The sequence below is a fragment of the Larus michahellis genome, chromosome 6, assembly GCF_964199755.1.
Source record: "Larus michahellis chromosome 6, bLarMic1.1, whole genome shotgun sequence".
Classification (NCBI taxonomy): Eukaryota; Metazoa; Chordata; class Aves; order Charadriiformes; family Laridae; genus Larus; species Larus michahellis.
This window is the reverse complement of record NC_133901.1, coordinates 37,563,575-37,589,123: the sequence shown is the minus strand read 5'-3', so window position 1 is coordinate 37,589,123 and position 25,549 is coordinate 37,563,575. Positions and strand designations below refer to the sequence as shown.

Below are 25,549 nucleotides of genomic sequence, written 5' to 3'. Positions count from 1 at the left end.
TTCAGGCCCCTTCCATTTGCTGAAAAAATAAACAGAAAAAAATAATTTGAAAGTATCTGATTAAGGCATAGAAATGAACTTGGCTGCAGCCTAATATTGTACTTTTTACTGGCTAAAATTAGATGCTGCTTGTTCAATTCACTGAAAATACTGAAGAGACAGCCAAGAAAAAACAAGGGAATAAATCACTCAGTAGTTCAAAATGAAAATAAACTCAGTTTTCATAATGGCTGTCACTAGAGAAAGAAAGAGGATTTACAATTCAGTCCCATGTTTCCCTTGTGGTAGTCAGATATTCTAAATAAATTCTGAGTTATAACTGAATAAGAGATACCTGAATAAGCTTTCCAGAAAGAGTTAGAAATAGCTACTAAAAAAATTTAAAAAAAAAAAAAGTAGAAACTCCAGTCTCCTCCCATCTAGCCCCTGGACAAAAGTATTTTTCTTTCAAAATACTTCCAAATGTAAAATTATTCATACATCTTTAAATGTTATTTTGTAAAACTAATCCTGAAAATACAGTGGAGTTTCATCCCAAAAGGTCTATTTTTCACATTGAATATCCTACTCAATTATTTTGGGGACACCTTTTACTGCGCTTTTCCTCTCAACAGTGAATATGCTGGATTCTGCTTTATTCTACATAAGAACTGCTTAACTTTTCATGACACGGCTCAAGCCTATTTGAGTTTCTCAAATATATCACTTTTAGTAAAATTAAGATATAAAATTCTAAATTTAAACATCCTTACCAGTATTAAGATGGCAAAGAACTGGCACCTGAGAAGATGATTATTTGCTCACATAGTACAACAATACAGGAAAGAAAAATGGCACATATCTCTCTTTTTTTTTAATAAAGTGGATTTAGCTCTATTGCAAGGATTTGAAAAGATAAAAATTCACTGTGATATTGATTAGTTTTCCTTTAAGTGAAATTAAAGATCAGATGGAGTGTCTTATTTGTTGTCTCCTAATTAAGAACAACAATATTATGCAGATTGACCTACAAGGGAAACATACAGATAATTCCAGAAACATGCATTCCTTCTGGCTGCAACATGTACAAATCACACAAAGACATTAGTTCAAAATTTTTAATAAAATAAATTTAAATACATCTCATTCTCTGTCCATAGCTACATTGTTAAATATCAAAGAAATACATACTTTTAAGAAACTGAAAAAAAAAAATTGAGCCACAAAAGTTCGTATTGAATATATAACTCAAAATCCAGCTTATGAAATTTGTCAAAATTAAGCAAATCAATCTTACCATCCACCACTTCACATAACCATTACCAATTCTTAAAAGACACTGCTAAAATATTTACAATAAATAAATAACTTACATGACTTAAAGTAAATGTTTACAGTTTCCTGAATCAAGTGAGTAAAATCAAGAGTACCAATGCAAATCACGTATAAACAAGTCTGGAAAATAATTCCCTCTAACAAAAGGAATTGTAGGAGGATGAAAACATATCATCGTCTATTGCATACCATACTTTAGAAACAGTACATATACACATCTACAGACTCCAGTACAGTCTTCATTTTCTTTTCTTGCGCGAGAGGCTGAATATGGTCCGTATACCTAAATAAGTAAATGCAGCAGCATGCACTCTTGTTTGTCACCGTATTTTAAGGTAGGGACAAACCTGTTTACATGAGCTAGTACTGAAAAGTACATAAAATACCCAACCTTCAATTAACCGAATTGAGAACATTCAGCTCCACAGAAAAGGTACAGAAATTCCTTGTAACATCAGGCCGATGCTAACTGCCTTAAGGAGATCTTTTCTAGCACTTGTCACTCTAAAAGCTCCCCTTGGTTTTATTTGTGTACATACAGCATTTTTTAGAATAGAACATACGCCAAGAAGCTGGTTTTCAAATTGCAAGGTTTCTAATAATGTTAAATACATCTTGTCATTATTTATTGAAGTGGTTGAGGAGACTTTCATATGTACCCATCTGAAGACATATGCATTGTTCCTGCATACAGAAAACTTGTACAAAAAAAGAATGAAAAGATGCTTAAGTTGTGGTCTGCTGAGTTTAGCTTCTACAGAGCTGGCAAGTATGAAAATCATTGCATTTTGTTCAAATCAGTTTATTCAATTCAATTTTTAAAGAAGAACAGATGTCTAACTACTAGTTTAAAAAGCAATATAATAATTTGTGTAACTCCTGGAATGGTGATAAAGCTAAATAACTAACAGCTTGAAACCCGTATAAAATGTGGGTGTAATTTTAAAACCGCGTAATTCTTAACATTAATCTAATGAAGCCTAGAAGATCAAGTGCAAAAAAAATGTTTATAGCTAACTAATGTTTATTTTGATCTGTCTCCTGGTTTGACTCCAGGAAATAAACCACGTTTTGGCACATACAGACGTCAGACAACAGCAGTTCCACAGTTACAGATAGCTTTTTTTAAACTTCAAGTAATTTACTCACCAATGTAATTTGAGGACTGATAGTGTAGTTTTACAGAAAGTCTTTTAAAAAAAAAATTAGTTGAGGTGCAAGAATTGTTTCATAAGTTCATACGTGGTAAAAGCCACAGCCTGGGAAGGAATACAACGAATGTAATTTAGAGATAAACCACGGTATAATCCTCTTCGTATTCCATGTTGTTGATACACATATTTCAGTGTCTGCACCATTGTACTGGAAAAATAAGAACTCAAATCATTATTGGGTACACATATTCAATAGTCAAAAATCACTTTATTTAAAATACAAGACACTCGTTTTACTTGATTCTTAAGAGATCTATAGAGAAAAACCCATGGGACTCCATGGAGCAAAGCATTATGGAGCAAGACACTCTGAGCTTCTGCAAGAAATGTGGGCACAAAGGCTGGGAATTGGAAAGAGGACACTGCAATCTCATCTAAAGAAGTTTCAGTCTGAAAATACCTGCTCTAAAAGACATATTAAGTCATTTTACACCAGAATGGCTATCCATATTCTGTTGCCTATCGGGCAGGAAGGACTTGAGAAGCATCAATTATTCTTACAATTCTAATACAGAGTAACAAAAACTTAATTTGCCCAATGTAGCACACACTTCCTGCATTAAAGATCAGTATTTAAGACTTTTATCCCATTCTCTTTCTTTGAGCATTCGATCATACTACCTGTCCTTCTAAAGCTCTGCATATAAAATTTTTGTTTAGCTCTGTATTCTACATCTTGAATGTGTGTAGCTTGCTCCACCATGACAAAGACCTAATGTTTTCTCTCAAAAGAGAAATACTAGAATTTGTTATAAAAAGCAGAATTTGAAGAGTATATGCAAGGAGAATGATTTTCCTCACATACTTATATTGAAAATGAGCAAATGGACATTAAATGCAAAGCAATGTAAAAATGTGTAAGGTGCTCAATATTTCCAAGAAATTACAGACATTGCTCTTTGAGAACATCTTGCATAGCCTATATGAAGATTTCCTACTTGTTTTATCCTCTCATCCTCTAAAGACATATATGTCTACCCTCCTTCAAGGCACAGCTATCTCCAAAAAGGGTCACAACAATATTGTTAAAACTGGAAAGCCTGATGTCTGCAAAAGTAGTTCTCAGAAATGAAGAAAGTAAAACCCTAATAACAATTAACACATTTTTATTTTAAAAGTATCTGTAGTGGAAAATAGCCAAGCTAAAACAATGTTAAGACTGCTAAGGAAAACAGAACAGGAACTGTCACAGTAAGCAACATCTAGGTTGTTTATGAAAGGGCACTAAGACAGACCACTGTTTATAGGATGCAATTTTTCACACAGGAGGTTCACACTGAATGACGCTGCATTCCAACATACACAACTCCACAAAATTGAATGTAACCAAGATGGAACTGTCCTAGAATTGAATTTGGCTGAGGCAATTTGAAATTCAGTAAGTTTTTCAAGATGACACTTCATTTAATACTATGATTTTGAGGATATTATGCTACTTCCACTTCTACTGGACTGAAGCATATGACTAAAAAACCTGGAGAAACCCAACTGTGTGTACACTGTAAATGCAAGAAAGGTCAATAAAATAATATTATGCAAAATCATCTTATGGAACAGATTCTGCACCATTAAAAAACGCTTTGAAACATCTCATTTCAGTAAAAACATCCAGTCTGTCATGAATCCTGCTGATATTACAGACAGACATCACAAGCTGAGTTAAATTAAAAAAAAAATATGTTACTAATACAAATACAGTACTACTAACAAAAGTGCCATTGTGATTTCAGTTATTTTTTTTAACCTCAGACTGATAATGACAGCTTTTGTCTGTGTGGAAACATATTCATTGAAAGAACGAAGAAATCAACAACACAGTAGTTTGGTTTTTGTTTTGTTTTAAACTTTAAAACTAAGAATTTAACTACTCGGACATCTAAGAATTAATTCAGTTACTAGGGATGAAAAGAAAATACTTACAGGCACTTTTCAGAGTCTGGGAGAACCGCTCCTAACTGCATTCGCCTACGAGTTACATCAAGGGGATATCTACAGAGGAGATATTTGAACAGCAGTTCAACCAGATGTGTGATGACTATGTGATGACTATATGAATATTGTTTAAAAAAAGAATACAAAGAAGTCCACGTGCAACCTCCAAGCTCCCTTTTTCAGTGAGTCAGGAATCCGGCTCAGATTCTCAACACAGCTGAAAGTTCTCCAACAAGGGAGACTTCCCCTATACAACCAAAACCAGCAAATCAGATCTCTTAATATATTCCATTTGGCACAAGTAAGGAAGACACATGAAGATCAGGTGAGAGTATAAAACAGTCTGTAAAACGCTGGAGGGAGAAGACACCTGAATCAAAAATAAAATTAACAGTTTAAGGATTAATAGAAAATGACATTTGTAATGCAGTGATTTAGTGAAAAATTGATGCCATATAAGTCCATTAAATTAATTTATTTTATGGACAAAATAAAATATGACTAGGAGAGCACGACAATGAAGCAAGCAGGCATAGTAATAAATTAATGCCAAATACAATATCCAAGACTTAGGGTTCGGGGACTTTTGAAGTTTTTGTTGTTTTCTTTTTTGTAAATTCAATGGCTTCACAGGTTACATTGCTTTGAAAATAAACTGGAATAATAAAATTCTGCAAATTATGTTCATGGTCAAAATTTCATAGCTTACCAAATAAGACTCCAAATGATTATAAGAGATTTGTCTGAATTTGTTTGATTGACTCAATGCATATATCTTTAAAGACCCTGAAGATTAAGTGGATATTTAGTAAATGAAGCAACAGGAAATAATTGAATTACAGTGTCTGATTAACCTGATTTTAAAAGCTTACTAATAACTAGGCTTACACAAAATCATATTCTCAGCTAAAAGTTTCTTTAGAGTGAACAGCTATATAGATAAAAAGAAAAAACAAAAAGCAAACAATACCCAAACTTACGATATCGTCTGAGCTATTGCTCCAGCTATGCCACCACACAGCAGATTTACATGTGTTTTCAAAACTAAGACATCAGGATTATCTAATGAAGGCCGTCCAAGCAAGTTAGGTGCTTGAGCAAGTCCAATGCTCTTTAAGGTACCAAAGGTAAAAAATGAAAAACCTAAAAGGAAATTTAATTTTATGCACTTTCATAAAAAAGCAAACTATTTGTCGATGCATCATCATCATAAACAAAAAGCTTCAATACAAAATGAAACTATTTTCCAATTCTTTTAGAAGTTTTTCTTAAGCAGAAAGAAACAGATAAATAATATTTTGAACTTCTACAGTACCTTCTGTCCAAATGAATTAGTGTTTATAATTAACATTTAAAGAATGCTTTAAATAAGCTAGACTGTGGGTTTTAAATTACTGGAGTGCTGTTAAGAGTAACCCCTAGGGTCTATCTAACTGAAGAACATCTCTCATTATTAAATATGAATGTAGTTTAGCCGGGCAGTTCTGATGTTCCTCCATCCCACCTCACCCACTGCTTTAGCTTGTGTAAGTATTTACATAAAAGTTACCAGGAGATGGAGCCAATACAGAGGCTCTAAGTCTCCCATCTATAGAAGGCTCTGCTCTCTCGTGGATCTGCCCGTTTGAAAGAAATATCCTACATGCTTTCTTGTGGGAAAACTGGGAAGCAGAAGAAAAAGAACCGCTACTTTACCTCTCTCCCCCTCAAGTCCAAGTTTCAGAAAAGCTAGGCTTTGCTTATTGAAGATGCTTTAACACATATTGATTAATTCTAGATTTAAGACTGAAGAGTTGCAAATGCTTCTACTGGCCTCCCCTCTCCATTCAGAAAAAAACAGAATCCTTGATTTTAATAGAAGCTACTTAACTAGGTGTGCAAATGTATTATGTAAATTCAGTAGTGCACATAAGCGCTGAAGGACTGCCATGTTCTGTTTTTAACTTACCCGCATATGGTGCCATTCCTACAACAGTTGGCATCAGCCCTCTGTAGAACCCACTAAAACCACCTTCCTTTGAAAGAAAAACACAAGTACATTTGTGGCAAGAAATACAACACATGTCTTAACAAGTTACACAACTGTTCACACAGATTCACACGACAGCAATCTGACTAGCATCATCTAGCACCAAGGAGCTAACATCAAGTTCCATTTCTTGCACCTGAAGAATTGAGGGGACAACTGTCTGGCTCTGGAGGAGATAGAGAAGTGAAAATGAAGGAGAAAAATCTACATCCAGCATCATAATCTAGGAGACATTTCTGCATTATACATATCCCTCCTCCCCGAATTTTTTTGTATTATTACTACTTGTTTTTGAAAAGCAGCTTCTCTCTGCTGTTTTTGACCTCCCACTTACACGAGCCTTAGCTACATCTTAGCAGCCTAAGTAGAAGGAAGCATCCAGATAATTTTTTTACATTACAAAATTAAATGTGCACGCAATGAAGTCATGCTATCTTCCACCAAGCCACTACTTTCAATGCAGTGCAACATTCTTAAAAGAGCATATTTTGCTTTGACAGGACTGAAGATGAAAAGAAAAAATACCTTTGTGTAAATCATCTTGAATGCATGGATAATTCCCATGTACTTGTGTTCCCCTTTTACTTGGAACGCCAGACGAACTCTAACCATATCAAGAGGGTAAGTACAAATCACTGCTGTAATACCTTTATTAAAAACAAAAACAAAACAAGCAAACAAAACTCACCTACACCTTGTCTGATTCTAGGATTATTTTGAAAATTAGAATTTCCTTTTGTGGCAGTGAATATAATAGCATATACATATTATTTTGTTAAAGAAACACTTAAATTCACTTACAATCAGCAAATAGGAAGACTAACTTCAGCAACACATGAAGGATTTATGCGTATAGTTGGTGTTCACTGAAGTTGCACACCTAGGCCTTGATTTTCCAAAGATTTATGGGCCTAACTGTATTCACATGAGCAATCTTATTTAAGTCCATGGCTCATAAGCATCAGGCTAGTCAAGTGTATCAGCTTCACTGGATTGCAACCATGAAACTTAATCCTACCATATCTTTAAAAAAAAAAAAACAAAAAAAAAACAAAACAAAAAACCCCACCAAATTTACATGTGTAATTTCAAAAAGGTTGTGTCAGAATTTTATGATTACTGGATATAGATACATGTATCTATCTACTGCATCTGAAAATACTAAATATATTCTAATGACATTTAAAACAAAGACAGAATTGCACTGATGAAGACTACTTAACTGTGTTTCATTACTGCATTTTAATAGTTCATGTTACACCAGCGCTCATTTCAAAACTTTGACCAAAAAAGCTATTTCTAGACTTAAGATGCCAAAAAAAAAAAAAAAAAAAATCCATCTTAGGATTCCTCCAGTTACGAACTGCTTCAAAACTCATATAGATGCTGACCAACTTGTAATTTTGGAAACAGAACTCCAGTACAGAGAACAACTCCTCTAGCAGTTACCTGAATAACAAATTCTTTCCTACTGCTAGTTTTTGAGGTAAACCATTCAATTGCTAACAAATGATTTGGAGGGAACGGTTAAAACTGTTTACTAAAACCAGGTCATTTTCTGGTAGCATACTGCCACTGGTAAAAAAAGAAAAAAAAAGTACACCGTGAGAAGGAAAAAAGAAAGAAAAAAACCTTTGTGATCGATACTTTTTTCTAGCACCTGCTCTAATTTAGCTAAACACCACCCCCAAAAATCGGTCCTACAGAAGATAAGCACACTTTTTATGCAAGCAGGAAATTGCCACTTCCTTTTCAGTTTTAATAGTCTCTTAATGATATCTCTTTTTGTATGTGTATCATTTCCCCTCCTTTCCACAAGGTCAAGAGAAAACCACAACAGGGAGGGGAAAAACAAACCAACAACAAACAAACCAGCCACAAAACCCAAACACAACACAACTCCAGTGAAGAAACTCTTCATAACTTTTATGTTTGGAGAGAAAAAAGCAACTTTAGTAAGCTGAATTATATGACGGAAAATATCAGGATTAGAAGCGGAGGGAAAAAAAAAAAAATTAATACTGTAAGTGAGCTATCCTAAAATCTGACAATGGTCAACTGTCAATTGAGAGTAAAGTTTGTGATGTTCTGGAGTATTCTACGAGTAATTTATTTTAGAAGATAAAAACATCTCTTCCAGAGATTTTGGACAAATCCTATGAACAAAAAGCAGACATCTGCAGACAGGGTGCAAAAGTTGGAAGCTGCAAAACACCAAAGCAACTTCAGGATTGTTTCCTCTGACCTACATTATTAAGTGCAATGCCTCAGACTGCAGCCTTTTCCTAATGGATTGCTTGAGATGTCTAGAAATAATGTAAAATAGGTGAATCCAAGCAGTTTAAAAAAAATTTTAAAAATCAAAAAAAGGCGGGGAAAAAAAGCTTTTATGGAGCTTATGAGTTCACAGGAAAGTCATCCTACTTCAGAAAGCAGACAACTTTATCCCCCACCTCTTTCCAATCATGCACTGATGCGTATCCAGGAATATTCTCTGAACAAAGACTAGCAAACAGACCAACCCAGAGTTTGGTAAATGCACTCACTAGTGAACACAGTCCAAAAATAGTGCAACTGAAAAAAAAAAAATCAGATGGAACTGAAAGAAACCATATGCAGTAAGGATTTAAATAAGATCTTTTTTTTTTTTTTACTTTTTCTTAAAATCCCCTAGCCATGAATTCTAAAACAAAAACAAAGAAAAAGGATTTCTAACATCAGCCACAAAATACGCTTTCTTGAAGAAACTGTGAGAGGCACATTACTGCTTACTGTTCATATAAGCAAAATGTACACATAAGGGATCAAGATTTCCTTTGGGGTTCAGAAGAGCCACTACTTTGGGACGCAAAGTCATTTTGGTGAAGTCTACAAAATTACTAATCTCATCTCTACTCCCTAAATATTACGAGTTACCAGAAGTCAGACCACAGCATCTTAAGGCTGATTCCCTGTCTTGAGGAAGCAAAGTCTATCCCAAATAATGAGAATTGAGCCAAAAATCTCTCCCACGGTTGGTTAAACAGGACAGAATTGGAAGTATCTGAACAGTTAAGAGATACATACTGCAATTCCAGATGTCTGATCTGAAATAATCGTAATAGGGCAATGTAGCTCCTCCCTCCTTTAAGGAACCACTTCTTCAAAAACAGCAGACTTTCATTGCAAATGCTGACTCAGAAGGGAAGAAAGTCAGGGAAAAACTATATTGTCCTCAAGCACCTTTGACCACTCCTAGGGACAAGATCCTGGGTTACCCAGACCTTTGCTGAGACTTGGCATCAATGAAGCACAACAGAAATTAGACTGTCCTTGATTTGCTTCCCAGGCTTTGGGAGTTAACAACGAGATCAGCAGTATAGGGATTTACCTCTGTCTCTCAATTTCCCTACTATTCCTCCATTCTTAATAATTTTCTTTCTTTGAAAATAAAAATAAAAAAAAACATCTGGAGCAAGAAAAAAAAAACAAGTGAAATACATTTACAAAGATCAGGTACTGCAAACATATCTGATATGCAAGTTTTTATGATTTCTGTATCATGCTCTTTGTACTTTATCAATAACTACGTAGATCAAATTAAGTACTACCAGGTGTTTCAGAGGTATACAGTTCAAAAAGTGATAAGCACTAGTCACAGCCTTGAACTGCAGAAGATATGCTCCTTAACTAGTATAAAGATTAATTTATCAAGGAGACATCTTCTAAACAAACAAAGCTTCAGGAACAGAGAAATAGCTGACTACAAAGGATAATATTTATCAGACAGGTTAAAGAACTGTCTAATTTACAAGTCATAATATTTCTAGACCTCCAATATATAATTGTTTCTTTCTGAATTACACCTGAAGAAATAAACAGCACAGATTCTTTTAAAACATTTACTCAAATAGGTAACTTAATTACATACTATTTAAAATTGAAACACAGTCAGTATCCACAGTACTATTTTCCAATTGCTTTTACTAAATGTCAAAAGAAAAGCAAAAACATACTTTCTATATTAGTTTCATGGAACTTGAGTTTATTACAGATAACATCTAGTCTTTTTCAGCTTTTTTTAAAATTTTAAGTTAAGTGCAGGGGAGGAAATACACGTTCCTGTATTTAAATTCAGATTTTTCGATTAGAAAACAAAAAAAAAAAAAAAAAAAGATTTGCAAAGTCATCCAGTGATACAGGTGTTATTTGATCATTTTGTTTCCTAAACCCCACTAACCTCTATGATTTCTCTATCTTCTCCCCAGCTCTGTCTTTCCTTAAAAGAAGTTATACACCATTTATCTGTTAATGAGGTGTTACAGCTGAAATTTGAATCACACAAGACTCAGGAAGTTCAGAGTTAAAGTTTCCACAGTAACTCTAACTTGGCCTCCTTAAATATATGCATTACAATAGGTTTTTCTTTTCTCTCACCCCACTACCCCCATCCTCATTGCCTTGTTTTTCCCTGTGGATACGCTTTTGATCCTATTTATCACTTACAGAAGATACTCAAATGTTTCCCACCACTTTGAAGCAGATTCAGGTCTGCTGACTGCTAGTGATGTTGGAAACACTGACATATGCAAGATTTCGGTATCAGTAGCGTACAAAGAAGTGAAAGCAGACAGCTGTGTGGCTAGAGGTTGTAAAGGGGACAAAAAGGAAAGGGAAACAGGGGTATCCATTTTCAACTGCATAATACTGGGTTTCCAGGAAACTGTGAAGCGCCCTCTCCACCAACACTGGGGTGCATGCAGCACACAGTCTCCTTTAGTCATTTAAACTTGGAAGAAACAAAATAATATCCCTTATTAGGGCCAGCAAGAGACTAAGCCACAAGAGTTAAAGCAAGAAATATTACCAACTTCTTTTAAAAATCTTTTCATATTTTGTTTGCAAATCTAGAGAACTTCTGTATCAGATTTCAAACTCAACGCTCTTCTTAACGCCTCCATCCTCCCCTGTATCTTCTTGGCATGCTCAATATAAACCCTCCCCTCTTATTTATCTAATGAATATCCCAAAAAACAGTTAATGCCACCTAGTAAACAAATAGTAAGACATTCACATGTGATACTATTACTATACCCGACTGCTATATTCATTTCACTGCACCCCTAAGTCTAACTCATCTGCTCAGTTTTGAGGTTCTCGATACCAGACTACTGAGTATATGGTACTTAAATGCACCACACAAAGCATTTTGTTTGATCACGGTTTCCATATGGTACTGTATATTAATTCTCTAACCACACAAAACAGATTTAACCAGTAAGGTGCTTAAAACGATACCAGATGCTATTAATTTCTCTATGTAAAGAATTCCAGCATGTCCAACACTGACAGAGTTAAGCTGATTATTCAATGTTACCACAGTGCCTCACAAGTCAGGTTCCAGGTCTCTGACAAGGCCCCTGAAAAAGCTAATAATAAGCTTTTGGAAAAAAAAATAAAGTGTTCTTTAGTACAGTTAGATGGGGGGAAATAAATAAAAAAAGGAGAAAAAAAAAAATCTATGTATGTTTTCCACTTCTATCAGATAGAGAGCCAACCAAGTTCTGGAACATATCTTGCCAGATGGGTTTTGCTAGTTTTTAGGATCTTTCAATTGTTTCATTTCATTCTCTTTCCTTTTCCTCTGATGGCATGCAAAGCAAAAATACTTTCATGAGGTCTTCCTAGTTTAACTAAAGATAGTATTAACAAACCCCAGTATTTTTATTCCAAAGAAGGTAATATTAATACTCATGTCATACCTGTCTAAAGACTGTCACTAGACAGTATTAAGCCTGTTTTACAAAGTGCAAGCACATGAAGCACCACCTCGATTAAAAATCAGTCCACTATTACTTACCTTTCCCTGTTTTTTCTTAGCTACTTTTGGCTGAATGACTATCAAGAGGAAAATAGAAATGTATAATCATACTATATAAAGGGAGTTTACAAATGGTGTTTTCTACTGCTATCACACTAAATGATAAAAATTCTGTTTTTCAACATTCACACATATGGTCCAAAGATTATCATGACAATCCTGCATTGGATGTTGAAAGGTATAGACATTTCTGGAAAATCCAAACAATCCACCCAATTAAGGAGCTGCAGTTCTCTATTTCTATGGGCTTATACTCAACCTAGTAGTAATGGCAGACATGCTGATGAACTAATTCTACTAAAACCTGCATCTTCATACTTCATCTTGACGACACTGGATTTTTCATTTTTTAAAAGCTATAGTAATAAACACAATAAAAACTGTGCTTTACAACACAGCACAGATTTCAATGCTTGAACAAATACATTTTAAAGAATGCCCTTAGACAAACAGTTTCCTATTAGGCATCTATTTTGTTACATTAACCATTTACTAGTATTTTTGCTTAATACTAATTTGCAACAGTTTGACCTGAAAACACCTCAAATCATCCTTTAAACAAATATTAACTTTTCAGCAAAAGGGATGTCTGAAATCCAAGTACAAAACTATACCTGCCATGGATCCAGCCATTAATCGATGCACGTGCCCTGAAATCCCAAGTTGCTTCTTTATTACCTACAAAATATGGAACATTTACAATAGTCGTATATCAGAAGATACAAGTACATCACACAGTTTATTAGCACATTAATGCAAACTCTGTAGCTGTTTCCAACACTACAAATTCAAACCGGAGCACCTAATTACTACTTTTAAAAGAATTTTCTGAACATTGCTGCTGTTACCGATTTCTTTTTAAAATCATGAAAGTGCTAAAAGTCTACAAAGAAGGCAAAATGATTAGTTGAAAGTATTTGTACTGTTTACTTCAGAGATTAGATTAATTGTTTATTTAGTTATCTTTAATGTGTGTCAAACAAGGCAAACTGAATACTATCCTTGTTGCATGATAGAGAGCAAAGGACACTGAGCAAAGTTGAAAAGTGACACATTTGAGAAGTGCTTCTTCCACGCACAGCACATGAAACATACTCGTATAAAGATATTTTAAAGACTTTATTTAACTAGATTTAAAAAAAAAAAAAAAAAGAAGAGAGAAATCGGAAAAGCGTTTGAGAGCAAGAACTTCCTAAATTACATTACGTCCTGGAAGGAAGTTAGAAATTAGTTTCCAGGCTTTTATCAAATAATTGAGACTATTTAAGAAGCTGTTTCTGCTATGAAGATCACTTCATATCTTCCTTCTTTAAGAGTTGGGTTTTTTTTCCTTTGACACATTCCTGCAAAACATCTTGAATTTTGTCAATTAATAGATTCTAAATGGTTTCTTGAAATTTGCAGATTCATAAATCATTTCCTTATAAAGCATGGCACGCAGTCTTTTATTCAACTCAACATAAAACAAGCATAGATCAACAGCATTTATGATTACACCAGAAAAAAAAGAACATATGAAACTCATTACAGTTACTTCTTTGTATCAGCCTTCTGAAATTTGCGCTTTAGGGAAGGGAATCACAATTTCAATTTCACTGTCTTCAGTAAAGATCATGCGACTTACTTCACTGGGTACTAAATCTGACCTTTCAAACATTGAATTCCTCATCATTAACAGTAAAATGGTATTTTTCACTACATGTAAGAAATTTTTAAAAACATGTTCATGCTAACACCTGACCTCCAAAAGATGTTGCAGGGATTTGTTATGTATTTATTATGAAAGAGTAAATGCAGGAGAGCAGAAAGGAATCCACAAATCCTGCAGGACCCTGAAATGAGCGTTTTCTTGTCCAGGTCATTTTTATCAAGAGCATGACATAGTAATTTGTCAGGTCAACTATAACAGTCATATCCAGATAGGCTTTCAAGTTTAAGTTATTCCATCCATCAAGTATTAAGAATCCCAATGCAATATAATAAAGGGGTTCCATTTTACATCTTGTTCCTACGTTATTCACAACGGGGTACCTTATAGCAATACAAACAGCAGGAGACTTAGATTAACTTTTTCTTTCACACGCACACACAAAAAAGTATTATGCTCAACAATACAATGGTACAAAAAGTGGCAGGAATTATTTTTCTAAAGAAACACTGCATAAAGTTTCACTGTTGCCCTGACATCTCTTACGGGTAGATTCAGATAAAATTAAGCAACCTTAGAAAAGACATGCAGCTAATTAATAAGACACTAAAGTTTCAGTGTTAGTTTCGATCACTCAAAGAATCTGTATTCATTGCAGGTAGAAAAAAAAGAAAACAAAATAAATTCAACTACCTTTTTATATTGGTCAAATGCCATAAACTGAATTGCGCCATACGGAAAGATTCTAATCATCATTGCCCCGTTTCCTTTATACAGCCCAAGGTAACCTTCCTTTTTGGGGACAGCACACAATGTAGAAAACACTCCTGCCAGCAATACAAAAACAGGTATTTAACAATTGCACTGGGGAGGGGGGGGGGGGATCAATCAAATCTTACTGACAATAAGAAAGTACACATAGAACTAAGGCTGGCCCATGTTGCTCATGTAACTAGGGAGAGTGGAAAATCCACTTTCAATGCCCAAGCATTGCCAGAAGGTTTAAGGTGAAGCTTTATCAGCTTCCTCACCTCCCAGACTCAGCAGACCTCTTTCTGAATGCACACACTCAGGCCCCACAACTTGCCTGGGCTGCAGACAATCCTACTGCTGGGGATACTACCCACCCACCACAGATAATGCGAGCAAGAGAAGGAAGGACACTGGCTGACTTGCAATTCAGTCAATTAAAAATAAATACTTAAAAATCTAAAATCATGGGAAAACAATCTATTATTGCTACATGCCATCTTAAAGATTAAACGCCATCACCGAGGAAATGAAGTAAGCAAGTTTAAGTTGTAAGTAATGAGAGTCTTAAACATATCACGCTTCCTGTCCCAGAGCTGTTGCAACAAGAAGCAATCCTATTCCCTTATAATAGGTGGGAAATAATGCAAAATCACACAAAGTTTGGACAAAACCTACAGTTCTATTATAAACATATTATTAATTACGCACAATTGCTATCAAATAGACTTTTTAATTTTTTTTAAGAAGTTAACAGTTATACAGTTTTCATTGATATGCAACTACTTAATAATGTAAGATCTGAACATGAAAAAGGTTTAAGTGTTTATCTTACTTTCAGGCAGGAAATAAAGTGTCAAACTTGCGTTATTAATTCATTTCCAGGGTTCTAAGCATACAGTATTAAATCTATTTTTAAGATGTCAACCATATTACATGCCTCTGGAAACACTTAGGCCATGATCAGAGTTTCTCTCTACTCTGCAATGATGAGTTACAGTTCTGATTTCTTAAAACACGTGCTCCAAGATCCATGTGGCACAAACTCCACAGAGCAAGGGCTGTAAAAACATTTAGTGAGGACTTTGATGAACTAATCCCTCGTGTCTCTGCACTTCCAGGTATCTTATCCACAGAATTTTCTTTGTTGCCTACATGTAATAAGGACACACAGTCAACTCACACTTCAAGACATATTTCAAATAATCAGCATCAGATCTAACACCCTAAATAGGGAAGAATATAAGATTTTACTTGCCATTTATGGCACAGTACAAAGCAAACAGAAAATAAGGATTTAAAATATTGGTCAAACCAATTATTTCAGCCTTCATTTCTTAGACTGTACATTTGAATGCATACTTATGTGACTGTGTCACCAGAATGCCACCATTACTTGTGTTTCCCTTTTTGATACACCGAAGTGCATATCCATTGAATTTTGTTTCAAGATTTATTTTTCCAGCCTTTAAAGAGAATCTTTAATCTTTAGTGTCCAAGCTAAAAATTCCAAAGTTTTATTACATGTAAAATTAACCAACTTCATTTTTTTTTTCTTGACAACTGTAACACACTGAAATTTTGGAACCTAAATTATGTCATATTTCAAGAAGATATGACATGAAATACCTCAGATACTGTGCACAAGAGGGCAGTGTTACAGCCCCATGGAGAAAGATTCTGAACACGCCGACAACTGAGTTTATTCTCTCCCCATGATGCAACACAGCTGCAACACGCATCACCTGTGCCTTACGCCAAGCACAAACATGCTTCCACCTTGAGTTCCTACCAATCATGCTGCTGTCTGCTGGCACAAGAGAAGGATTTGGTGGTCACTGCTGTGGAATCACCAGCCCCCATGAGGGCTACCAAACTCTGAAAGGCAGCAATTCCCACAGGCCCCTGGAGCTGGCAGTCGCTGGTGCAGACCGCAGCAGTTATTACAGCCGTGACAGTTCTTACATGAACAATCCCAGCTTTGGACCTGTGATTACCAATCTCCTGCTGGCTTCTGGAAGGGGAAGATCAAGCCCAGCTCCTATGTGCCACATTGAGGATTATTTTGACATCTCAATCTCTTGCACATCACCCAATACCCCAACTTGCTCATACAGGGCTTTATTTTTCTTTTTAAACCCTAACAAAACACGGCACAGAGACCAGCCAGCCTTCTGTCTGATTAACACCTTCTTCTATCAGCCACATGGATGAATAAATCAGTGTGCCCAAACCACACACACTGCACTTAAACCCCCAAAATCCGACACGCAGCAGCCATCTTACCGAGATGTTTATAATGGTGGTTATGAGCCTGCAGCAAGATCTTTACTCGATCCAGTGGTGCAGTAGTTGTTTTGGCACAACATCCTGCAACACCTTTCCAAGAGGGGGAAGAAAATAGAGAAGTGACGGGAAGCAAAAAGTTCTTCGTGGATAAATAAGGGATTTTTCTAATGGATTTTTAAACGGAATAGCGGAAGCGAAACTCGGTTAGGAACTGGAAGAAGCCCCAATGACGGTATGAGATATTACAAAACAGCCTTAGTGAAAGATATAAGCTACTTTTCCCAATGACAGAAGCCCGGGCCACCATCTCTCAGCCCTGAAGCCTCCAGAGAAAGTTCCTCGGGAGCTTCTTCCCCCCTCTCCCTCCTTCCCACCGAGCACTTCACAGCCAGATCAAACGGGAAACGCACCAACCCCCTGCCTGCCCCCGTGCAGACCGGGCCGCTGGGACGAGGCCCCATCCGGAGAATAAATCGGATTTTTTTTCTCTAAGCGGTTAACACCGCGGGGTTGTCTGTGCTGGGCCTCCCCCCCTTAATCTTCGCCACAGCCCGGCTGAGAACGCTCAATCGCCGTGCGAGTCACCGGCACTGGCATAATGGGGAGGGGGGAAAAAAAGGTGAAAAAAGGAAAAGAGAGCCTGGCAACTACACCCTTTCTGCCGGGGGTACCGACGCGGAAGGGACCCCCGCCAGCCCCGGCAGAGCCCGACCTCCCCGTCGCCGGGCAGGGGCCCGCCCGGGGCACCCACCTCCGGCGATGAAGGAGCGCAGCCAGTAGAAGTCGCGGCGCGCAGCCCCCGGGGGCAGCGCGGCGCCGGGCCCCGCCGCCGCCGGGGAAGCCATGGGGCAGGGCAGGGCCGGGCTGGGAGCGGGCGGCGGCGGCTCCGGCTCCCTCAGGCGGCGCCGGGGCGGAGCTCGGGGCAGCCCGCACCGAGCCACCGCCAGGGCCGGCGGGCCGCACCGCGGCGCCTGCCGATGGCGTCAGAGGCGGGCGACCCGCCCCGCCGCCGCCCACCCTCGGGCCTGAGGTGGTGGCGGGTCGCCACGGCATGGCCCCAGGTCGCCCGTCCGCAGACCGCGTCTCACTGGTCCCGCATCCCGTATTTTTCCGGGGAGCCGATTTCTCGGTTGTCGGGGCATCGCCTGCTGCTTGAAAACGGTCGTCCATCCCTTCTTCCAAAAAATAACATATTTTTAGAGCTGTAGGTGCACGCAACCAAAACCTAACTAGCTTTAATTAGGCTATACGATAACATACGTCGAGTTTCTTGTTAAGCATTTAAATAGCTACACTTAAGCTTTGTGCAAGTTTCTTCCGGCCACAATTACAGCTTCTTATCTAGCAAAAAATACTCAGTATTTTTATTCACGTTCAAGTTTCGCAATGCATCAGAAAGGGAAGCAGATACTGCAAAAAAAAAAAAGTTCCATTTTTTTAGAATCAGAAAGGTCAAATCTAGTATCATCTCTGCAGCTGTCAACATTTTTTGCAATCGTTCCAGGTTTTTTTGCAATGTCTCTGTTGAATACAGTATATAGGGCTTTCCAGGAGACATTTAGTTAAAGTTTTGTTCTCAACTCTTAGGGAAAAAAACCTGAACTCTCCCTGAATGCTGGTGCACAGTATAAGACAGGCGAGCAGACCTGATGCCAGACACTGGTGAGAAAGTTAATGCCATCAGCTTTTCTCTCATTTTTCTGCAGTTACTCATCTATTTCTCATACACTTTTTGTCCTATACATCTTGACCTGAGTTTCAAGTATTTCATATACAAAAATCCCTGTTTTTTAAAAGTGAGGCTTTCAACATGAAGAAAACAGGCAAACAATGCTCACAGAAGTAAAATGAACCCATTTCCAAACAAATTTCCTGGAACATTTTTTCTTCCTGCATATGTCAAACTGCCTTCAACAGAAATTACTCATTTTTTCCTTTAATGGGTTACATTCCTTAAAATTAAGTTTGCGTCAGCATTAGGAAAACTTTATTTTGCTCTGTTTAATCATTATGTCATTTATATATTTGGGGAATGGCTGTTACAATACATATTTTTTCCAATAATAAAAAAATACATAGCAAAGGTGGGCAGATTTCTTCCAGAAAAATATGGATATGTCCTGTATAGCTGAAAACTCCCAAGCCTTTCTACATTTTTTAATATACCTAGGAAATTCATAATTTTTGTTGGAGTTGCTCTGATGTTTAAGTCCCTAATGGAAAAGCAACCGTTCTGTGAGTTATTGAAGCAAGCTTCATAGTCACTGTTGTGGTTTTCCCCAGCCAATTTGTATTCTTTTGGGATTCTGCTCAGGAAAAACCTCCCCCTCCCTGCCACAGCAATCATGCTGCTTTAACAGCTCCAACTGTAGAAACTTTATTTACTGATTTCACACAGGAAAGTGTTGCAACTACACTAAGAGCTGAAAGTCATCTAGTTTCTAGAGTTTCACCAGAGAACTAGAAAAATCAGATAACTGCATGAGTGGGCTGTTACTTCTTTTGGGCACAGGCAAGATATTTCAGGAAGGTACTTTGTCTACCCTTGTAATTTAGGGAAATGTGCACCATGAGGGCATGCTCTTTACAAAAGCAATAAGAAACCTGCATTGCAAATTAAACAGAACATCTCAGAGATACACTAACACACAAAGGAATTCAGCAATGAGTTTCATGTGTGTAGCCTTTTTTTTTAAAAAAAAAAAACAACACTTTAGTGTTACTTGCTGGTATAAAATGCTCTGGAGTTCTGTTTTCTTTACTAGCTTTTGTAGTAGCTCGTTATTTGTACCTTCTGATCTTAATGTTCTCTCTGCTGTTACTTTATCTTTTTACCTTGAAGCATTTATGCCCTTCGCAGAATTTCTCTGGTGAACTTCTCTCTTACAACCCATTCTTAAGTCATCAGCATTTTTAATGTCACTCAGGTTACACTCATGCCTGACACTATGTCATCCTTCCCTTGCAGATTGATGATACAACAGGGGAAGACATTAAACAAGACACTCAAGAGTATAGCTGCTAACTTGAAGAAAAATTCAAGCAGGTAGGTAGTTTTATCAATGACTGTTATTTATTTCTGAATTGTTTGTTGTTGAGGGTGCTTGCTTTTGTAAAGATGTTTCAAATATTTATCAGTTTAAATAAGTTGTCAATACTAAAGTTAGATAAGCTATTCTCATGGCAGTTGTTGCTAAAAAGATTATTTTCAGTGCTCTTAAAATACTGATGTACATTCAGCTCTGTCTTGAGGCATTTGTACAAATTATCCTCAAATGTGATGCCTCTGGGCTATAGGGATTAGAAAGATTTTTTTCCTCTTTATACTTGCTTCTGCTCTTTACTAGTTAGTGAGTTGAAGTAACATCTACTTAGCTGTCTGTCCATTTGCCCCAAACTATATCCAAAAGCCCTAGAAGAACAGAACTTTACCCCCATGAGGCTCATGAATTTGAGGCTTTTGTTCTTCCTTGTGCAACAGGCATTATGGCTTGCAGATTAGAAATACCTGAGCAAATCTCAGTTCCTTTCTAGTGTGGCATCTTGATCTCTCTTTATCTCTTGCCAGCAAGTAGACAGGACAGTGCTGCTTCCTGAGGTGAGATGAGCTAGGAACCAAGGGTGACCACAGAATGGGTTATCCTCACCAACAGAGCAGGACAGGCAGAGCTGGGTGCTAGGAACAGGCTCCATCAACAGTCATAACAAGGGCACAAAGCAGGTCCAGGAAGCATCCAGAGAGGCAACTTAGGAACAGAAGAAGGTGAGGCCCAAAAGAAGACTGGAGATAGGTCTGAGGTTTATCTAGTAGCCAAGGTACAAAACTAGAACAGGACTGAAGACAAGTACACATATAATACAGCTCAGACAAAGAGCAAGCACCTAGCCAGGCCTGAGCTTAAATGGAGCTCCTGGGCCCATGGACCAGGTGTGTGGGTGGAGGCCCCAGATGAGGCTGGTCAGGACCATTAGCGCCTGTTAGCACCCTCGGGACCCTGACAGTCCCTACCTGTAGCATGTCAGTGAGGTCTTTAAGGAACAGAAATACTTGACTCTCCAAAGTCATTGAGTCTGAAAATTCAGTGGTGCAAAACTTCTCTAGCTAAGCAGGCCTCTTTCTTTCTTTCAGATGCAGGCAAGAGGTGTGGACTTCATGCCCTCTGGTATCACACGGCTTACTGCAAAAGTGCAGTAGACTTGAAGTATCCAAAAATGCCAGGTCAGCACATGAGAAATTAGCCATGTCTTCTGAGATGTAGTGTTTACTGGCCAGACACAGCACAATCATTCTGCACTCATGCTTTATATTGTTCGTGCACAATCATGCGGTGAAGTAAGGGCCAAGATTTCCAGTAAAAATAGAAACTGGGGTCAAACTGCTGTCTACCGCAGGTCAGGAACATGTGATAGGAAATATTTTGAATAAATGCAATGAGCTTGTATAATGTGTGTCAGAAGATGAAATCATAGTCCCTTCTGGCCTTAATTCATGTAAAATGGTACTAACGCTTCAACTATCTGTGTGCAGCATGGTTACAAATGTTAACTTATTTTCAGTGCCAATCAGGCAGGTAGATACTATCTGCAGAACCAGGGCCAAGAAAGACTAAATGAGGAAGTCATTGTCAAAACCACAATTAGAATTCAAGAGTTTCTACATTAAACTCATGTTGTTCAAGACTTTTCTCTTTCAGATACTGCCAACTAACAATGCTGTGGGTGATTTATCTGATCATCTGCATTTTACGCATACAAAGGCATTAGCAGTGGTTGGCTTGTGTTCAGCTGGGTTTGCAGGCCAAGCACCCACCAGTGCCGCATATAGCTTCTGAGGTCACGTCTGGTCTGGGAGCAGGCTGGTCACTTTGTCACACTGGAGTCCAAGCTAATAAACGTGAGGGAGGCTGTGCAAGGTAGATTAATCCGTGCTTCGCGATCGCACAAGGAGCCAGCTCTAATGTCTCAGCATCACATTTCCACTAGGAAGGAGGCAGGGCTAGCCCAGATAGGCCTGGTTAGATCCCATCTTTCCCTTACAAAGCGGCATAGGTGTCTTTGCAGTGTAATTCCTCGAGCTTTTGGTTTGTGGAGGTTTAGCATTGGTGAATCTAACCCCTCCTAGCCTGGACTGATGCCGTGGTTGTTGCAGAGATCTGATCCAGGTGACTCTGCAGGACTGATTTAGGGACAACATCACTGAATAGTTTCATTTCCAGGGTCAGGGCCCTGAGGGCACTAATAGGCCTTAGTGGACCTGACCAGCTGCACCTGAGGCCTCCACCCACATCCCCTGCCCCTGGGCACAGGAGCTCTATTTAAGCTCAGCCCTGGCTGAGCTGTGGGCCTTGTTTAGTCACCATGGATCCTGCTTAGTATCTACTTGGACTGTGGCTAGCTTTGCTTACCTACTGGGTCGCCAGACCTGCTTCTGACCTGCAAATTGACTTCTTAGACCTGCCTCATCTCCTGGAAGCTGTTTTATTATCTGTGCTCCTGGCTGAATGCAGATACCACCCATAGGCCTGCCTTGTTTGCCTTGTGTGTGTACAGTGGGGCTGGGCGCTGGCTGTCCTTGCCCTGCTGGCTGTTCTGTGGGGCTCCCTGTCTCTCAGGGAGCAACTACCCCTCACAGCTCCCTGGTATTCACCCCAGACTCAAATTTTGCCACAGCTGCCTGCAATGCATAACTGCTTACAGGCTTATACACTGTATTCCTTGGTACTAAGGTGTCTGCTTTTATTTATCCTGTCGGTATGTACCAATTTGCATGTTATTCTGGATAAAAACACAGGGATGGTAGTACTACATAGGGCCAAAGGTCCACTAGCTTCAAACTTTACCCCTGACAGTAGCCAGTAGCACATACACAGGGAAGAAGGCTTGAGTAGCGTATTTTCTCAGCACGCTCTTCCAGCTTCAAGTAACATGTAGCTAAAATAGGACTTTTGTGTTAAGTAGCTTTTGATTAAACTTTCTTCCATTAATTTTGTTTGGTTTTTTTTAAAAACCAAACCTGTAAAGTTTTTAGCATCTTGCTTTAGCATGTCACTGCTGTAGCATGTTGCATGAAGAAGTAGCTGTCTTCTGTTGTGATGCATCTGTTTGATAAATTGACTTGATATCCTGTACTTCTGAGAAACGGTGAGTGTTCACTCTGATAACACTTTCTGTGCTGCTCTTGTTTTTATAGTATATTGGTTGGCATTTCTTCTGGATTACCTTCTTCCCAGGATGAAAATCTTGGTGCATTTAGCTGCTCCTTGTGCTTTTGGCCACCCTTGCTACATTTCTCTGTGCCTTTTTAAGTCCCACTTTGCACCTTTTAAGCAGACCAGAACTGCATGTTACGTTCAAGATGTAAGCAGACAATACAGCTGGACTAAATAATGATGGTGTAGTGATGTTTCCTGTTCTGTTCTCCCCTTCTTTTGTAATGATTCCTAACACTCCACTTGAGCACACAGAACAGTTTCACGGAAGTATCTGTCACAATACCAGCATCTCTATTTTGAATGGTAGTAGCTAACTCAGAGGCCATGATTTCCATGTTTACCCCCATGTGCCTCACTTTGCATTTTAGTGAAAGGCTTTCATCCACCATTTTGTTGCCCAGCCAGTCAATACTGAGAGATCTTTCTCCAAACACACGTACTCAGCATGTCTTGGTAGGCTGAGTATCTTAGTGTTGCCAGGAAAGATTGTCACCTGGTGCTACTCGCTTCCTAGGATGTTTATTAGTGTTGAAAAAGATCATGAGCATTTATGTCTGTGGCTGTGAAAATGAAAAATTGTTAATTCTTATTTGCTTTCTAGCCTTTAGCATGTTTTTTAATGGAGCCATGATCATACACGTTGGTGTTTGGGTGCTCCTATTAACCCACTTATTGTAACCAAGCCTTAGCCTTCCTTACTTGTTGCTTTCCTCCGAGTTACTCATTTTTGGCTCTGTGTTTTGTTCAAGCCCACAACTTCCAACTTATTACCATCTTCCCAAGAAACAGACTCAGCTTATGTGGAGCTTTATCATGAAGTTCCAGTTCCTTCTGCTCTTGCTGCATACAGAGCTTGGATAGCAATAGTTTTTTTACTTCTCAGATTCTCTATTATTTTATCTTATAAAAGTAGCTTGTGTTACCTCTTCTTTTAGCAGGGCAGGTCTTTGAAATGGCAGAAGCCTTGATATCCAGCCCTCTGGAAAAGCAGTCTTTTCAGCAAACTGCCAGACTGAGGAGGAGATGGTGTGGTTACGCCCAGCAAAGAACTCATGTGCATTGCTAAAATTAGCTGTCATCAGCTGAGAGCTGATTAGGCTCAAAATTAGGTTCAAAATTCAGGTGTATGTGTTGTTGGTTTCACCTTGTTGCATCCCAAATGCCTGTGAGCTTGGCGAAGATTCCCAGACTGTATTCCTTTTCCACTGCAAGGAAATAAAGGGGAGAAGAGCGTGGAGGTACAAATTGGTGAGGGGGTACCTACCTGCTAGCAGGGAGCTGCAGCAGGAACAATAAGCCAAGCAGATCTGTGCTGCTGCTTCGCCTTTCCCACATGTCAATTAAAATAGTTAGCAAAACACTGGCATTTAAAGCATCTTCTTAGGAGTGGATGTAGACAGTCCTGCTCGCTTGTATGTGGTAGAAAAGCCTCTCTGCAGGTTTGCATTTGAATGGGTTAGTTCTCACTTGAAGTCCTTTATGCTACAACAGCTAGAGACTTAATAATAATGAAGTTGGTTGTTTTGTGTTTTTTTTTAAAAAAAGTATTGCTAGGGTATATCATTTCTAGATCCCATTTCCAACATCTGTTTTCCAGTCTGAAGCGACATTAGACTTGGTGGCCTGCTTTCCACTCTGACAAAAGGCTGTAGTGGTAATGAGTTGTGTAAGAAGGCTGGACCCCCTCTTCCTCTTACCATAACATTTTGCTTCCCTCTGGGGAAGGAGCAGCAAATATCATCAGCAGCTCTTAATGGATCAGGTGGGGGATGGGGTGAGCAAGGCTCATGATTATTATTATTATTTTCCTCCTTGCGGGAGGGAGACAGTGGCTCAGCAGCTCTTCCTCCTCTCAATCAGCATCTCCCCATGCTTCTGGGTTTCTTTGCTCCACTAACAGGATGTCTAGGCCCGGGTGGACACCTGTGTTTTGGGGTCCTCCATGATGGCACATGTAAGGGGCAGGGGGTTTGGCCCCTCACCGCTGACCAAACTTTCCCACTTCCAGCCTAAAAAAAGGGATGATTTCAGAGGGTGTCACCTCCTGTCCTGGTTTTGAGGTTGGTTGCTGGTCGGGCGGCACACGGCGTCAAACCGCAGCCTCTGCAAGGAACGGAATAATTTGCCTTTTCTCTTGTTATTGTCATTTTATTTACATTTTTGTTGTTAAATAATCCCCGGCGTTCCCAGCCTGGCACTCCGGCTGGGGAGGAGACACAGCCGGGGAGGGACGGCCGCCACCCTCCCGTTCCCCGGTGTCCCCCCCCCCCCCGCAGCGCGGGGGCGTGGGTGAGTTGGGGT

General features: G+C 38.6%; 1 protein-coding gene across 3 annotated transcripts; it reads right to left on the bottom strand.

Moving 5' to 3' along the window:
* Positions 1–1,083: 1,083 nt before the first annotated feature.
* SLC25A16 (solute carrier family 25 member 16) lies at positions 1,084–17,998 on the bottom strand. Of its 3 annotated transcripts, XR_012587621.1 has the most exons (10): positions 17,788–17,998; positions 17,034–17,126; positions 14,691–14,824; positions 12,964–13,027; positions 7,015–7,136; positions 6,409–6,475; positions 5,441–5,603; positions 4,449–4,517; positions 2,464–2,676; positions 1,084–2,012 (listed from the first exon to the last, which is right to left on the bottom strand). XR_012587621.1 is itself a non-coding variant. In XM_074591776.1 (9 exons), exons 1-9 carry the CDS (start codon positions 17,879–17,881, stop codon positions 2,520–2,522), a joined length of 963 nt encoding a protein of 320 aa, XP_074447877.1. In that variant the 5' UTR covers positions 17,882–17,998; the 3' UTR covers positions 1,084–2,519. The 3 variants fall into 3 exon arrangements, 1 of the variants encoding a protein (XP_074447877.1); XR_012587622.1 differs by having other exon boundaries at positions 1,084–2,676; positions 4,449–4,830; XM_074591776.1 differs by having other exon boundaries at positions 1,084–2,676.
* Positions 17,999–25,549: the final 7,551 nt, after the last annotated feature.

Bases quoted from the DNA above. Each gene is read 5' to 3' on its own strand.
- SLC25A16 (XM_074591776.1), bottom strand. From the start codon at position 17,881: ATGGCTTCCCCGGCGGCGGCGGGGCCCGGCGCCGCGCTGCCCCCGGGG. The intron at 14,825-17,033 runs GTAAGATGGCTG...TATTGCTGGCAG, and splicing joins CCACCATTATAAACATCTCG to GAGTGTTTTCTACATTGTGT. The intron at 6,476-7,014 runs GTATTTTTTCTT...TTTCTTTCAAAG, and splicing joins TCAAGATGATTTACACAAAG to GAAGGTGGTTTTAGTGGGTT.